The sequence below is a fragment of the Melospiza melodia genome, chromosome 1, assembly GCF_035770615.1.
Source record: "Melospiza melodia melodia isolate bMelMel2 chromosome 1, bMelMel2.pri, whole genome shotgun sequence".
Classification (NCBI taxonomy): domain Eukaryota; kingdom Metazoa; phylum Chordata; class Aves; order Passeriformes; family Passerellidae; genus Melospiza; species Melospiza melodia.
Genome location: NC_086194.1, coordinates 54,260,918 through 54,277,994, shown reverse-complemented (window position 1 = coordinate 54,277,994; position 17,077 = coordinate 54,260,918). Strand labels below are relative to the sequence as shown.

Sequence of the window (17,077 nt, the reverse complement as noted above, 5' to 3'; positions counted from 1 at the left end):
ACCACACTAGCTGTAAAAATGAGGAGACTGCCTGTGAAAAAACAATTTCCTATATTTTCTATCCTTTTTTAAAGTGGCTTTAATAACCACTATAGCTTTCTGTTCCTCAAATCAATGCCATCCCTATCTGTGATACAGCAACATTGAAAACTCATGAAGCTCTGTTTGTCATGCTACTTGTGGAGTTGTTCATCCTTCTCCTTGATTTTGAATGATATGTTTTGAAAGCATTTGGTACAAAGGTCTTGACATTCCATTATTCATCTCAAATGAAACTTTTGTTTGGAGGTTTGTCCAAAGATATGTGTAAAGGGAAGTTATTTGTAACAGACTCTTGTTTACAGTTGTCTTCTGCTGTCATCAGGACAGATCTGTATAGAATTGGGCATTGTTCAGCATTGTATTTGTTACTATGACAAGAGGTGTCCATGTCTTTAAAGTAGCTGATGAAAAGTATAAATTGAAGTTTGTAACACTGCTTATTCATACATAAATATGAGTTGTGTCACCAGTGTAAAAGCTACAAAGATATATAATGAGGTTATAATCTTTACCTTTATTAAGCAAGGTATCATGGTTAAAATAGGTTTTGTTTCTCACATATATTTTGTGTAGTTTTAAGAGGGCAATTCTCAATTTAGAATCATGTTAGAAAAACAGCAGTAGACAGTCCTCAAGTGTATGTCAAAAACATAGACTTGACAATTAGTCAGGAATATCAAGTGAGCTGAAGAAATCTATTAATCAGGGATCCTGGTTGCTTTTCATCCTTTGGCACAACACTACAAAATATTTTTTCAAGGATCTATTCTTTCACACATGATTACTTGATTTCCACAAAATTATTCCTGTGACTTATTTCTTTCTTTTTTGCTAGGTCTCTCTTTCTTCCCTTCTAATGTTTTTGGCTGGCTGTTAATTTGCATTCCAAATATTTGTTTGTCTGAATAAAAATTATTTTTATTGTCTTCAGTGATTGTACACGTGCCAGTCCCATGCTCTGATATATTTTTGTTCTCTTTAGAACATTATTTATTGGTTATTGTCAGAAACTCACTTTAAGAACCTTGAGTATATTTCTCTTCTGTGGATTATTTAGCCTTAACTAATGAATTTTAAATTTTTTTATTCATGAAGAACCTGGGACTTGTATTGACTGGGAGCTGATGGCACTTCTTCTCTTTCACTATTTTTAACTGAAAGGTCAATACATCCCATGCCTTGTTCTCTTACTTGATAAAGCAAGATACTCACACATATATATAAATGTATTTGTTTATATGTATGTGTTATGCAGATTCTTCTCTGTTGAGTTCTTATAAAAACCAAAGCACACAAAACACAAAAAAAAATCCCCAAACAAAACACCAACCAAAACTTCCAAAAGGTATGCATGGTTTCCTTTGTAAAGTTAATAGCATCATTCTTTGTTATTCAACTTAAAGACTACTTTGGCATGAACTCTGCTGTTCATTATTTCCTGAGGCATAGACATTGAGCCTATCAGTGTCCTCTCTGGAACAGATAGTATTCCAAGTCAGGTCTGTGTAGTATTGCTCTGTTAGTAGGTGTTAAAATATAAGTGATGTTTAGAAGAATTTTAGGGCATGAGGTATGAAATTGTAGTTGACAGTGGACTTCAGACCCTATTGAGACTGAAAATCTCTGTGCATTTTAAGAACATTGTTTTGATGCCTTGAGAGGCTACCTAGACCCGAGGCTAGACAGTGTGAAAGGATTAAAGTGCGTATTTATTAAAGAAGGCCTTTGAAGGATACACCTTGGGCAGCACAAGAGCCTGGCCATGGCTACACCCAGGATGGATGACCGGTCACACATTTTCACACTTTTATAAGTTTTGGTCCATTTACATATTGGGGTTAATTTTCCAATTACAGCTTCAGGTTATGCAGCCCCATCCTCCCAGATTGCTCTCCTCAACTCACTGTTTATAGTTTCTGGGCCTGAAGCTGCAATGGTGTCCTTGGTTCTTGGGCTGGAAAAGGATTGTTTCGTCAAACTAAACTGTGAAGAGAACTTGCTAACACTTTATATGAAGTTCAGAGTTATATACTAATGCAGCATAGAATCTGGAAAATATAAAAGCTACAATTTAAGGCATCAGTTTGGATCAGACTGTGTATCCAGTTTTCCACTATGGCAGAATTGTTGGTTCCTTGAGCATCAAATCTACATGTAGATTGCCACCTTTATATATTAAAATCTATTTTAAATGGAAACTTTAGATGCAGAACTGGCACAGCACTTGTAATGTGTCTTGAAAACTCCTTTCTCTGAGAGGATATACCCTGCTAAACTCTGGGCCCAAGTCATTATATCCTCACTTAGCATTTTTGTAATTTCATGTATGTTGCCCAGTCAGAAGTATGGTGTTTTTCATGTTGCAGTACTGTGTGTCATGCTTTCTTCTTCAGTGGCTTGTGGGAGATGGGAGTTCTTCAGTATAACATGGACAATAACTTTCAACTGTTTTAGCCCATTCAATCACTGTTATTTTCACAGATTACAAAATCACAGTGAAAGCAATACAGAAGTTGTAACCAATTTAATCTCTTGAATCAACTAGGCTATAGCTGTAGCATTACCAGTTTGAAAAGTATTTATATATGAACTGTGATGGATTTAAATAGAAAATAAAACCTCCTTAACTTAATCTTTCATTAAGGCATTGTGATTTCTGTTATGGTGACACTAGTTGTGGGAGCTTCTTTAACACACTGTGTATTTAATTACACAGTGACATGGCAGTTTCAGAGATTGTGCCTCCTTGATTGGCTGCAAATAGCATTAAGCAATTAATATATCAGTTATGCTTAAAAATGGATGCACAAATATGTGTACCTGTTAGGGAGCATTTCTTAAATTCCTGTGCACTCACACATGCCCCACACAATTTACCAGGCAGAAAGCCTACAAGTCCCTCAAGGCATACATCTGTCTTTTGACGTGTAGTTCTCATGCTTCAGGAGTCAACTTGTGTTAGTCTCAGTGAAATTTCCATATGGAGATCTGCTTATAATTTTTATAAGAGAGGATGGAATTTAAAGCAAATCAAGGTTATATGTTAATCTCAACATCAATAGATTTTTGGACTCGGTGATTCATTTGTAAGCAATGAAAAAAGTCATATTGCAGAACTTGATAGAACTATTGTATTTAATGTGACTTTAGGATCTTAATTTTAATTTTTTGTATTTTAAGTGTTGTTAGGCTCCCTATTCTAATTCTACATATAGGAAGTTGGATATATGGCCTTGTTATGGTAATTCTAATCAATGACTTGAAAATGAAAAATTTTAAAATTATTTCTATTATGGAGAAAACATGACTAATGGAGATATATCACTTCACTTTTCTTAAGAAAAAGGGAGTAGAAAGAATGTATGTGAAGATTGCTCTGGTAAACTGTTGTCAAGCCTTAGGAAATTTATGTGATACTGATAATACCACAGTTTTGTCTAGTCACTCTAGGGTTTTGGAAGTCTTCTTTCTAAATATGCAGCATCTCTAATATGTAGTTTGCAGAAATGCACAATCTGACAGATAAAAAAATCTTTAAAGGCTTTTCTTGTATGAGGAAGACTGGAGCAATTTTGATTAGCAAGATTTTAAAATTAAGTTACATAAGAATTTATTCAACTTTTAGGAGTTAATTAACAGATTTTACTTATCCTTTTCTTTTCTAAAGCTTGCAGCAGCATCTGATGTTTTTGTGGAAAACTTTGTCCCTGGGAAGCTGGCTGAAATGGGTCTAGGTTATGAAGACATTAAAAAGATTGCTCCTCACATAGTGTACTGTTCAATAACAGGTATTTTTTTTCAATTCTTTATGTTCATTATTTCCTTTATTTCAGTCAAAATGTTATAAGAGTCATGTGGTTGTATAGAAGTATGTTACTTTGATGTCAGTTAAGATAAATTGAGAGTTTAAGTGAGTTCAATTCAAAAACAGGTATAGAAAATGTTTGAGGAAGCAACCATGTCAACAGCTTAGTAGCTGTTAAGTGTCATTGCCATAGCAGCCTGACATGTTCTGTTGTTTTCAAAGGAGCCATGATGGGCTGGTCTCCTTGGATTTTGATTTAAACTAGCTGAAAACTGAGATTTCTTTTTTTTTTCCTTTCTTTTTTTTTTTTTTTTTTAACTCTCCCAGCAGTTTTACTGAATCAATTTACATATTATGTGTTTTAAATCTTGTAATCTATGTGTTTTTTACTGCTCTGAAGTATCTCTCTCTTCAGAATTGTGCAGTTACCTGTTTATGGAAGTTTTGCATGACTTTTTTACAGTCTATTGCTTGGTAACTGAAACAGTAGAAGAGTTGTATGTACTTTATAAAAGCAGGGAAGAATGAAAAGGAAATAGACACATGTATGCTGATATTCATATAAAAACAATTTTAAGTCTGAAAAACTGATTAAAAAACCCCAACAAAAACCACCCCCAAAATCTTAATCAACTAAAATGAAAAGTCTAATATTAAAATGCAATTAAATAACAGCAGAAATTGCAGATATTTTTAGACTGTTTTAAAATCTTAGTTATAAATCTGCTTTGCTCTTCAATTTCTGCAGAATTAATGGCTTTGTCTTTTTGGTACTGGGTATGGATGTTATTTAATAGAAATCAAATAGCTTTTTAGTCTTTTGTGGTGTATTTATGATATTTGTGTGGCTAATGTCTGAAAATGTCAAGAGCAGAAAGGCAATTATATTCAGGGCTTGATGAGAATCTTTGTTTAAACACCTATTTAGGTTGGTCAGTGGCTAGTTACTACAATGTTTATCACATTTGCTTGTGTGTATAATCTCACAACTAGAATTTGCCAAGTGGATTTGCATTTTTGTTTGCTTTTTTGTTTAGTTGTTGTACCCATAATGATGGAAAATAATTAAAATTGCATCCAAACAATCTGTGTGAGGTACAACACCCTCTCATTTTGTGTCAGATGCTCCAGTCTCTTAATCACCTTTGTGACTCTGTGCTTGCCTCATTAAGTCGGTGTCTGCCTTGTACTGGGCAGCCCAGAGCCAGTCACAGGACTACAGATGTGGCCTCAGCAGTGCTGAGAAGAGGGGAAGGATCTTCCTCCTTGGCCTGCTTGGCACTCTTCCCAGTGCAGAAAATACTGCTGTCCTCTGCTACAAGGATGCATACTTTTATATGTTTTGAGTGCTCCCTCAACTGAGGGTAGCTCTTCCTTGCTGCAGACTTCTCCCCTAGGCTCAGGGACCTAAGACTCCTGAGAGCCGTCTTTTTTTGGTAAATAGTGAGTCAAAAAAAGCATTAAATGCATCCACCTTTGTGGCCTTTGTTTATTTTGCCATAGATCCATGTCCTACCTAGTCTTCCTTCTGCTGCTGATTTACTTTCATGTTGTCTTTTGTGTCTTTTGCCAAATTCAACTCCAGGTCAGCCTTTGCTTTTCTAACCATATACTTATATGATCAAACAGCACCTCTGTACTTCTAGGTAACTTGCTTCTGCTTTCACTGCTTGGAAGACAAGCTGAACAAAAATCACATAATCTTGCTGTTTAGAGCTTTGTGTAATGCATAATTTAGTTATGTTCTATAATGGGAAACAACAAGCCTTATTCATGGACTATGGGAACTTGTAGTTGAAAGTGTTTGGGAGGTAAGACCTAAGTGATGTTTAGTTAGGCATTCATAAAGCAGCTTGAATTCCTAAATTATGGTTGTTTAAGCCTTGGATACTCAACAGGTATAAGCAATGTCTTTTTAAGGATGATGCATCTTTTAGGAATAAAAATATAAGCTCCAGTGCCCTTAAAAAAAAAAACAACTCATAAATCCAAAAAATCAGCTCAGCTCATAATCCTGAGTTAAGGCAGGAAATAGCAAAGCCTCAATCTAAGCATATTAAAAGAAGCAACCAGACTAGGACATGCAAGAAGGCACAATCAGGCAGAAAACTGATTTAAGAAGAATTCCTGATTGATTTCAAAAACTTCAGTGATGTGATTCTAGATATTACAATTCCTAACTATTTTGTGCTGTGGTTGACTTTGCTGCATTCAGATATGCTTGGGGTTTTTTTTGGGTATTTTTGTTTTGTTTGGGTTTTTTTTGTGAAGAGAGATGGGACTAGGTATAGGGCTCTAGGACTCAAGTGTCAAACAAGTGATAGTGAAGGTCTGTGTGGGACAAGTCAGTCAATCAGCCACATTACAACTACAGCTGTAAAAAAAGAAGAATGGGTTATTGATGTAGGTAACTCCCTTCTGAGGGGAGCTGAGGGCCCCAGATACTGACTGGCCTTGTCCCACAGGGAAATCTGCTGCCTCCTTGGGGCCTAAGTAAGAGATATTACTAGAAGACTCCTTGGACTGATTCAGCCCTCTGATTATTACGTAATTCTGTATTTCCAGGTCAGCTGTGACAGTTCCCAGGGCAATCAAAAACAACTTCAGGGCATTGGGATGACCGGTTGAAGGGATAAGAGCAGAGGTGGTGTTTCCTTCAATGCTTTCAGTAGCAGGGGAGAGTGCTGAAAGAAACAGGAAAACCCTGATCAACATATGGCTTAAAGACTGGTGCCATTGGTGCAATTTTGGCTTTTTCTCTCATGGGATAGTTTATACAGCACTAGGCTGGCTGCAGGCAAATAAGGTTTGTCTTTCTAAAAGAGGGAAAAGGATTCTAGGCCTGTGAGTTGGCAGGGACAATTGTAGAGGCTTTAAACTTGGTTTGAAGGGGGAAGTAGGTAAGACTAGACTCACTAGAGGTAAACCTGGCATGCCTGTGTCAGGGGTTAAATTGATAGCCCAGCTAAAGTGCATCTACATCAGTATGGGTAACATACAGGAGGAGCTGAAGGCCATTGTGCAGCAGGAAAGCTGTGACTGCCATCAGGGAAATGAAGTGGGATGAGGCATTTAAATGGCGTGCTGCAGTTCATGGCTACATGGCTACAAACACTTCTGAAGGGACAAGCAAGGAACCAGAGGCGATGGAGTGGCTCTGTACATTAGGGAGTGTTTCAACTGCATAGAGCTGAAGGATAAGGATGACAAGGTTGAGTATCTGTGGGTAATAAGCAGGGGGAAGGCCAACAACACAGACATCCTGATAGGAGTCTATTATAGACAACCCAGCTGGGATGACGGGATGGATGAATTATTTTGTAAGCCTCTGGCTGATGTTTCACAATTGCTAGCCCTTTTTCTTGTGGGATGTCTGCTGGAAACTCAACACAGTGGAGAGGAGGCAGTCTAGAAGGTTTCTCGAGTGTGTGGAAGACAACTTCTGACACAACTGGTGAGTGACCTTAGCGAGGGGACCCTGCTAGACCTGCTTTTTACAAACAGAAGGGCTGGTGGGAAAGGTGGTGGGCAGATGACATTTTTGGGACAGTGACCATGACATAATGGAGTATTCAACTCTTGGTGAAGTAAGGAAGGGGTCAACAAAACCTCCACCTTGGACTTCAGGAGGCTGGACTTTGGCCTGTTCAGGACACTGGTTCAGAGAGTTCCTTGGGAAACAGCCCTTAAAAACAAAAGGGTCTAGAAAGGCTGGACATATATTAAGAAGCAAATTGTAAAGGCACAGGAGCAGTCTGTCCTTGCTTGCAAAAAATAAGCTGTCAGGGAAGAAGACTTACCTGACTGAGTAAGGAGCTTTTGCTAGAAATTAGAGGAAAAAAAGAGTTTATCACCTCAGGAAGAAGTGGCAGGCAACTCAGGAAGACTACAAGGGTGTTGTTAGGTCACATAGAAAGAAAATTAGAAGGCAAAAGCTCTTCTAGAACTCAATCTGGCCAGCTCTGTGATAGATATTAGAAAGTGCTTTTATAAATACATTAAAAACAGAAGAGCGGCCAAGGAAAATTTCCAACTTCTATTGGATGTAAAGAGGAATATTGCAACAAAGGATAATAAGTCTGAGCAGATAATGTCTCTTTTGCCTCAGTCTTCAACAGAAAGAAGGGTTATCAACCAGCTTCCTGAGCTGGAAGATGGGGATGGGGAGCAGAACAGACTGCCTGTAATCCAGGGCTAATTAGTTTGTGACCTGCTGTGCCAGTTAGACACTCACAAGTCCATGGAGTGAGATGGGATTCACACAAAAGTAGTGAGGGAGCTGGCAGATGAACTCACCAAGCTGCTCTCCATCATTTATTATCAGTCTTGGCTAACTGGGGAGGCCCAGCAGAGGTTGCTCAATGTGACACCCATCCACAGGAAGGGCCAGAAGGAGGATCCAGAGAACTACGGGCCAGTCAGCCTGATCTTGGTGCCCAGGAAAGTTATGGAACAGATTATCTTGAGTGCATTACATTGCATATGCAGGATAGCCAGGGGATCAGGCCTGGTCGGCCCAGTTTGTGAGAGGCAGGTCCTGTTTGACCAACCTGATCTCCTTTTATGACCAGTGCCCACCTAGTGGATGGGAGAAAGGCTGTGGATGTTGCTACAGCAAAGCCTTAGATTCTGTCTCCCACAGCTTTCTCCTGGAGAAGCTGGCAGCCCATGGCTTGGGCTGGTGCACACTTTGCTGGGTGAAGAACTGGCTGGATGGCTGTGGGCCCACAGTGGCAGTCAGTGGTACCCCATCAAATTTGTGGCTACTTCTAAGTGGAGTTCCCCAGGCTTCAGTATTGGGGCCAGTCCTGTTTAATAAAGTTATTGATGATGTGGACATGGGGATTGGGTGCATCTGCAGCAAATATGAGGATGACACCAAATTAGGAGGGAGTGTTGGTCTGCTGGAAGGTAGAAATCTGTGGAGGGTTCTGGCCAGGCTGGATTGATGGACTGAGGCCAATAGCTTGAACTTTAGCAAGGTGAAGTACCAGGTTCTGCACTTGGGTTGCAGCTACTCCCTGCAGCCCTACAGGTTGGGGAAGAGCAGCTGGAAAGCTTCCCAGCAGAAAGGGACCTGAACATGCTGGTTGACAGCAGCTGAACTTGAGCCAGCAGTGTGCCCAGGTAGCCAAGAAGGCCAATGGCATCCTGGCCTGTGTCAAAAGTAGTGATTGTCCCTCTATACTCACAGTGGCTGGTTCAGCACCTGCTGGCATTTTGTGTTTGTGGTTACAGTGATAGTAGCCATTACCCTATTGTGGATTAGGGTATTTGCCAGATCCTTGAAGTTGTTCAAATGCTGTAGTGCTGCACTCCTTGTGATTGTATTTGTCCTGGTTTAGGGCAAATTTGGGAGAAAACCTCCAAAGGGCTTCCTCTGGAAAGCAGATTCAAGCAGCCCCTCCCTCAACTGGTTTGGGAAAAGAGATGAAAACTGTTTATTTAACAGGCAAAGCATTCATCAGCACAAAAAATGAACAATATTAAACAATAAAACCTCTTGCCACTCCAAAGGAGATGACAAACTCAGAAAGTCCCCTTGGTGGGTTGTAGCTCGGCTCACTCAGTCTCTGATCAGTCCCTCTGGTGCTGGAAATGCCACAGCCCAGGCCCGGCCCGGTGGGCCACAGGTGTGAGCTGCTGGTGCTTCTCTGGGTGTTCAGTCCAGAGCAGGTTTAAACAGGTCCAAGAAAAAGAAAACTCAGAGTCCAGGGAACTTCTCTGCCTCAGCTAGCTAAACTAACTAAAAGCAAAGGAGAGCTCTGTCCTGCTGTCTGTCCGTGCTGCAGACAATGCAGTCCAGGAGCAGGATGCAGGGGAGCAAGTTCCGTTTCTGATAACAAACTCTGTTCTTCTTCTCTCCCCCCTTCACTCTTTGACCAAGTTTTAAAGGTGCAAAGCTTATTACCTGGAATAAACAGAACAGACAACTGGGGATGCAAGCATCATAGAAGTCAGCCCAGGACATACTATTTTTGTGAATCCTGTTATTATAGGAATTACTGTTTTGTACTGCTTGATGTGAGCCAGTACAGGCTGGGCTGTTCTATATCACATTGGTCATGTAGCTGTGAATGGTTCATATGTGCCCTCTGTAATGTAACAACACTTGTATGTCTTTCATTATTTCTCTTTCTGGTACATAAATTATCATAGAGATGTTATCAGCTTACTTTTCATTTATTATTTACTTTGCCCTCCTTGCTCTAAGCTACAGTATCACCATGAAATCTAATTAATCTGAGTTCTAGTAGTGTATGTTCCTTCTATCCTCCTTTTCACATCAATTCTGATGGCCAACAAATAACAACAAAAAAAAAAAGCAGAGCCATGGCAAAAAGGTTTCCCACTCTTTCAAGTCTTCATTTAAAAGAAGTTCTTGGCATTTTAAGAAAGCAACTGCAATTTGTGGGTTTTTTAATGTAGAAAAACAAACCTGCATCCTTTTTTGGTTTTGTCTTTAAAAACAGCTGAAACATTCTGTGAGAAATTTTGAAAGCATTCAAACTTCTCATTCGTATACAACTTAAAATTCAAGATTGAACTCTATTACATAAAATACTTTTTGTTAATGAAACATATGGAGGTGTCTGCTTGTGGTGAATAGCCACATATTTTAGCAGAAAAATAAAAAATAAAATCTAGGAGACACATTTCTTAGAAATCAGAAAATATGCTACTTTATATCTTAAATGGTATTGAGCCATTTTTCTTTAATACAGGAAAATTTTTTATGTGGAGTTGCCTCTCTAAATTTTGGACAATTGAAAATAGTAAAATGAAATATAGTGTATTTTTTTCAGTAAGTCTAGGGTCGTGTAGGTGAAGAGTTTATACATAGGTATGCCAGACACTGTCTCTTTTACAACACTTTGGAAGTTGTGATTTACAAACTGAGTTTCTTATCCAAACAACTCAGATTGAATCTATACAGCTTTGCAGTGAGTGCTGCAGGGTTTTGAGGATATCCGGGACATTTCCCAATGTTCCTGCTGCTTTGAGTGCACTTGAACTCCAAACTGCCTGTTCTTACTCACAAGCTGGCTTTGCTTGGCTAGAAATAGTTTAAATGTAATATATGTTGATAGTTCTGTGGTTGGGATTGGTTTAAGTTCTGGAAAATTGGATGGTTAAAGAAAATTATGTACAGGTCACAAGGGAGTGACCATTTCTATTATGGTCTGCATCATGCTGTCACTAGGAAAGTCACAGTTTAATCCTGAACGGGAGAGGGCACTGTTTAAAAGGACAACATGGTTTCCAAATCAAAACCTTTTTATTTTTTTCTTAAAGCCTCTGAAGGTAGTATGTTTTCAAGGAATTTTACAGTTTGTTTATGAATGATGAAATGTACTCCTCTCAGGTTCTCTACCCCAGCCCTTTGCTCTGCTAATCTAGGTGAAGTGTGATTATTCTTCTTTTTGTGCAGGTTTGTTTTCTTCCTAATATTCTAGGAAGTAATACTTTATATCATATGCAGGTTGCTTTGCATGTTGCTGGTGATATTAAAAATCTTGTTTTGGTATTTTTTGTAATTTTATTTCTTAGGATATAAATGTGATGTTTTAGTTTTCTGCCTTTTAGGGAAATTTTACTCCTGTAAAGACTTGTTACTGTATTTATGCATGAAAAAAATTGAATACAGAATTACAGAACCAGAGAATAGTTAAGTTTGAAAGTGTGTCATATGATCCAACCTCCTGACTCAAGCAGGGTCACCCTAGAGCACACAGCATAGAATTGTGTCCAGCTGGTTCTTGACTATCTCCGGTGAGGGAGACATAACAGGCTCTACAGGCAATTTGTTCCAGTGCTTGGTCACTTGGTGCATTTCCAATGCATCAGTCTCTGCCCATTGCCCCTTGTCCTAGTCCTTGGCATCCCTGAGAAGAACCTGGCTCCTTCCTCTTGGTGCCCCTGCATTAGATATTTATACACATTAGTGAGGTCTCCTCTCACTTATCTCTTTTCAAGGCTCAAAAGGCCCAGCTCTCTCACTCTGTCCTTTTGAGGGATGTGTTCCAGTCCCTTATTCCTCTCCACTGACCTCCAATGGACCCACTCCAGGAGCTCCATGTCATTCTCTTGCTGAGGAGCCCAGCACTGGACACAGCACTCCAGATGTGGCCTCAGCTGGGCTGAGCAGAGGGTCAGGATCACCTCCACCGACCTGCTGGCAATGCTCTTCCTAATGCACCCCAGGAGAGCATTGGCTGCCTTGGCCACAGGGGCTCACTGCAGGCTCATGGACAGCTTGTTGTCCACCAGGACCCACAGGTCCTTCTGCACAGAGCTGCTTTGCAGTGGTTTGGCTCCCAGACTGTAGGGTGCAGGGGGTTATTCTTCCCCAGGCACAGGACTCTGCAATTGCCTTGGTTGAATTTCAGGTACTGCTTTCTGCCCATCTCTCAGTCTTCCAGTTCTTCTCTTCCATCTGTCTCAAGGCCCTGTTGAAGACCAGTTTCAAGCCCTCTGTGGTATCAGCCACTTCTCTGAGCTTTGTGTCACCAGTGAACTTGCTGAGGAGGCATCTGCCCCTTCACCTGAGTCACTGATGAACAAGCAAAACAATCCTGGGCCCAGGACTGAACCTTGGGGACACCACTTGTGACAGGCCTCCAGCTAGACCCTGTGCCACTGATCATGACTCTTTGGGATCTGTCATTAAATATAGCTATAATTGTAGAAAATCTGCCATGAAAATGTACGTAGTTTTAACCAAAAGTAACGATGAAGATAAGGTTTTGGAATTTATATTTTTATTAACTTTGTGTTACTCTCACAGTTCATATTTCTTGGGGATTTGCACTCTCTACCCCATAAAACTTAGCTTTAACTCTGAATTGACATGCACTTGACTACACTAAACTGTTTGTTGACAAACAGCATATTGCTAAAGAGACAAAAATTAGGTGGAAAGAGTAACAAAAGTTTTATAGATGTGTTGTGGGTCACCTGAGTTTTCTATGGGTATGAATCTGGAATTGTTGTATATGTAGTTTTATTTAATGTACATAAAGATGTAAAGATACATAAATGAACACATGTCAAGAAAGTGACAACGTCCTCTATGTCTCTTGAATGATTCTGATTAACCTATGGAAAGTAAAATAGTTCTTCACTCCACCCATTTATATAACATTTAGTAACAACTTAAGAAGCATTTGGTACTTCCCAGTATCTTGTTTTGTACAGATAATTTGTTGTGGCTTTCCCTGAGAAGACGTAATGTTATAGTTTTGATGCATATCCTTCTTAGTCTCTGGTATTTTCACAACAGGAAGGAAAAGACAACCGCAATGTGTTTTACTGGGCAAAGGCTAGCCCAAGCATCCTTCAGATCCTCTAATTTGTGAACTAACTGTGGTAAGATGTGGAATTGCCTGGATTAGGTACAGTTTTTAGACTCCCTCTTACCAAATGTTTCCGGCCCATAAAATTACACATTACTTTGAGTGGGTGTGTCTTCATGCCCATACACTCCCCTGATTATTGATGGTTTTATGGCTTCTGTATCTTTTAAATCTGGATATAGTTACCTGATAGAAACGGATGGATTACCTGCCAAAAAATGATAGCTTCAGTTGTAAAAATCATTGAGCAAAATAGCTTCTTGATGGTGTAAATTATTTGTTGATAGCAGGCTAGTCAAAAGTCAGGTATTCAGAAGCTGACTAGGCAATGGTTGTAGTTGTAACTAAATAATAGCAGCCATATGAATGGTCTTGAGCATTAATCTGTTCAACAGCTTTTAAAATTTGTGACCCAAAGTTGCTAAAAAAAGTTCTTCGGGGTTTTCCTTTTTTTTTTTTTTGTAATTACCAAACAACAACAACAAACCCAAAAAAACAAAACCCACCCCAAAAAAAACCTACACACAACAATTTAGGAGAAAGAAAAGGAAAAAAAAAACAAAAAGGAAGGCAAAATACTCACCTTCATTGCAAAACATCTGATTGAGTCAAATAGTCAATTCAAACAGGATGTAGTGCAGAATGAATCGGAAATTAGAAGAATTAACTGATAATTACAGTTATCACTGACTTTTAAGTATATTAAAAGCAGCAAAAATTTGGAGAATGTGTTAGTTAAGGAATTTGGAAAGTGCAAAAATGAATATTGAGTATTGTGGTACCATATTCAGTAAAACATGTTCATGGACTTTTTTCAATAAATGTATTGTTTTCTATTAATGGAAAATAATGCATTGTCTGATGTGTAAAAGAGGCATTGTCAGACCAAACTGAGTATCGTGCTTCCAGTAGTTCTTAATGTGTTTTAAGAATAAGGAGCGAGGCCTGGAAAATTGTGAACATTATACAGCTCTTAAGCAAACACAAAAATCACAAGTTTGCAGGCATTGAGGTATGAACTTCAATGCTCACAATGATTGAATAAAACATTTGGAAGGGAAAAATATGAAGCTTCTACGCGAGCTTGATTTAATAGAGTCTTCCAGCATTGGAAAAGAAAATTAAACTTCTCTAATCTGTTAGTTTTTACATTATGCAGTTGGAAGATGGATGGAGTTAATCTACGGGGTTTTTTTGATAGCTTGAAGTTGTCTGTGTGGGGAGTTAAGAAAAATGTATCAGGGTCTAGAGATAAAATAGTCTGAGACCATTTTTTGACAAGTTAATTGGCAAATACACAATTTTTTTAAAGACAGTGTAATTGGTTGGCTGTATAAGGATAATAAACTTGTGCTATATATTTTGACTGTAGTAAAGTTTTTGACACTTTGGAGTAATTCTTTCACAGAAAAGCTAGGACAATGTGATGTACAAGAAATAAAAAACTTGGTTGAAGAGGATCAGAAGCTCTCTCATAGCTTGCTGTAGATACTTCATGACAATGGAAGAAAATGCTTCAGAACTGATGTTTCTGGATTTTTTTTTCTTTATATAGATGATGGATTGCAATGTGGACAAGTCCAAAATTCTGATAACATCATGTGCTACTGGGGGCTTGTGGGGTTTAGATTTGAGAGACAGGAAGAACCTGGAGGTGTTTTACAGGTAGAAGGCATCACTTCCTTTACAGCCTTATACCGTCCTTTAGAATATTTCCTGGGGGTCTGGCTAACTCTCAGAAGAGTCATGGAGGGCTCTGCTCAGTTCTTCTTACTGAAGCATGTAATTGGAACCCTTCCTAACAGTTTCTGTGTCAACACAACACAGTCATGTGATGAAGTCCTAATGTAAAAGATCAATTTTTAGTGCCCTGAGAGCTCCATGCAGCTCTGAAAGCCCACAAAGCTGAAGGGAGTCAACTGACACAGCCGGATTAAAATTAAAGATTACTTTGACCAAATTGTTTACATAAATGTAAGAAGAAAGGTAGAATTAAAGATTGGAACAAATACAATTTACTGTGCTTAATAAAAAATAATCAATATAATATAATTTTAATATTATGATATTTAATATTAGTATGGGGAACACTGGGTGAGAAGAGGGTTCTCGGGAGACTTGGTTGTCAGGATGGGGAATGATCAAAGTAGAGCTTGAGTCAGTGATGATGTCATTAGATGAAGGACTGGTGCCATACTGGATTATATAAAGGTGAATATGGCCTAAAGGACTGTTTCTCTACCCTGCTCCACATTGGTAAGGTTTGGAAGGTGAAGTCTACTTCTGGGTACCACATTTCAAAAACTATATGGAAAGCAGAAGACAGTTGAGAGAAGAGCAATCTATAAGTAAAAAACATTGTGTATGAAAGGTAGCTTGGAACATCAGGTTTTTTTCTTGAAAGAAAGGCTGCTGTGATCAGAAGTACTGTGGTTGCCCATCTGACCATCTCTTCCTAAAGCATTCTGTACATTTGCACACAGCAGTTCTGAAATGAAGGTTCTGATAGGATGTGAAAGCATCAAAACCCTTTACTTATTGCATAGAATTAGCCAAACTGCTACTTAGAATTCAAAAAATGACTGTGTTGAGAAAAGAAAATCTCAAGAAAAAATTTTGTGAGATAGTAATTAAAATAGGGGTTCAGACTTGACAGTTGGAAAAATGGATTGCCTCTTTTCAGAGATTTAAGTAATTGGGACTACATGTGCAGTGTACAAAATAAAAAATGACATGGATATTGAATACTTTGGTGCTTTTCTGCACTGCACAATATGCTGCTTTGTAATTCTCAGTGTAAACTGCGCTTTTGTGCAGATTGGTATTTGGTTCCTTGTGCAGTAAAGAACCAGCTTTATGGCATGCAGCAGGAGCTCTAAGAATTTATTATACATCTCATGAGTAATTGCTCTGATCCCTGAGGTGTTCATCAATATATGATCAAATGGACTGAGGCTTTTTGGTCTGTATTAATTCTAAATATGAATTTCTGAAAGAATTTGGAACTGTTTTAACTTACATAGCACAAGTGTTAAATATTGTAAAGGCATAACTTCATAAATGAGTTAATTGTTGACTGAAAGTTTGCATGATGTAAATCAAAACCAAGGAGCCAGTACCCCTTATGCTTCCAGGCATTAGGATGGTTTTTTAAGCTATTACTCCTTTCTTCCCACCTTCACTGTATGAATAAAGCCACTAAAGAAACTGATGAGACAGTTCTAATCTCTGTTTGTATTATAAGTGTTCACAAGCAGAGTTTCTACAGTGTAATATTTTAAAAAAACTTAATGTGGAAGAGGTAGTATTATCTCAAAAGTTCAAGATACATTATTTCTTTCTAGACATCTAAACAGATTAGTGCCTTAGCCTGAAAAACTAATCCTATGCCATTTGAGTATTTAAGTTGTGTCAATTTTTCCTTTTGGCTGAGCCATCAAACTAGAAAACTTCTGTTTGAAGTGGCAAAGTGATTGCTTATGTGTGGAAATTAATTGGCAGGATGCATATATCCAAATACTACTTCAGTGATGTCAAAAAAGTACTTTTTCACTAAAACTTAGAAAAAAAAGAAGTCACTTGGTCCTGTGCATGAAGAAACAGTTCTTGTTTCTAAGAAAGGAATCAATTGCCACAGCAGTGCAATGTTGTATCAGTGGTGGTTTAGGTGGTACTGCTAGGTAAATTCCTGAGAGAACTACTTTGATCTGTATCTGTAGGTTCTGTCCTTTACAAAAGGGAACTTTTGAGGCCAGTCAGAGTACATTTACATCACTTAATAGTGTTGTGTAGAAACAAAAACGAGCTCTCTCTAAACCAGCATGGTGCATTGGACCTCAAGTATTATAGTTGCATTACTTTTGGGGCCAAAGTG

At 38.6% G+C, this 17,077-nt stretch overlaps 1 protein-coding gene across 3 annotated transcripts in view; it reads left to right on the top strand.

Moving 5' to 3' along the window:
* The window catches only part of SUGCT (succinyl-CoA:glutarate-CoA transferase), a 309,674-nt gene that overhangs the window by 8,395 nt on the left and 284,202 nt on the right, over window positions 1-17,077 (top strand). For all 3 annotated transcript variants that reach the window (XM_063158278.1, XM_063158287.1, XM_063158295.1), the window contains exon 6: window positions 3,710-3,830. In XM_063158278.1, the coding sequence (XP_063014348.1) occupies window positions 3,710-3,830 (121 nt within the window). The remainder of the gene's footprint in view (window positions 1-3,709; window positions 3,831-17,077) is intronic.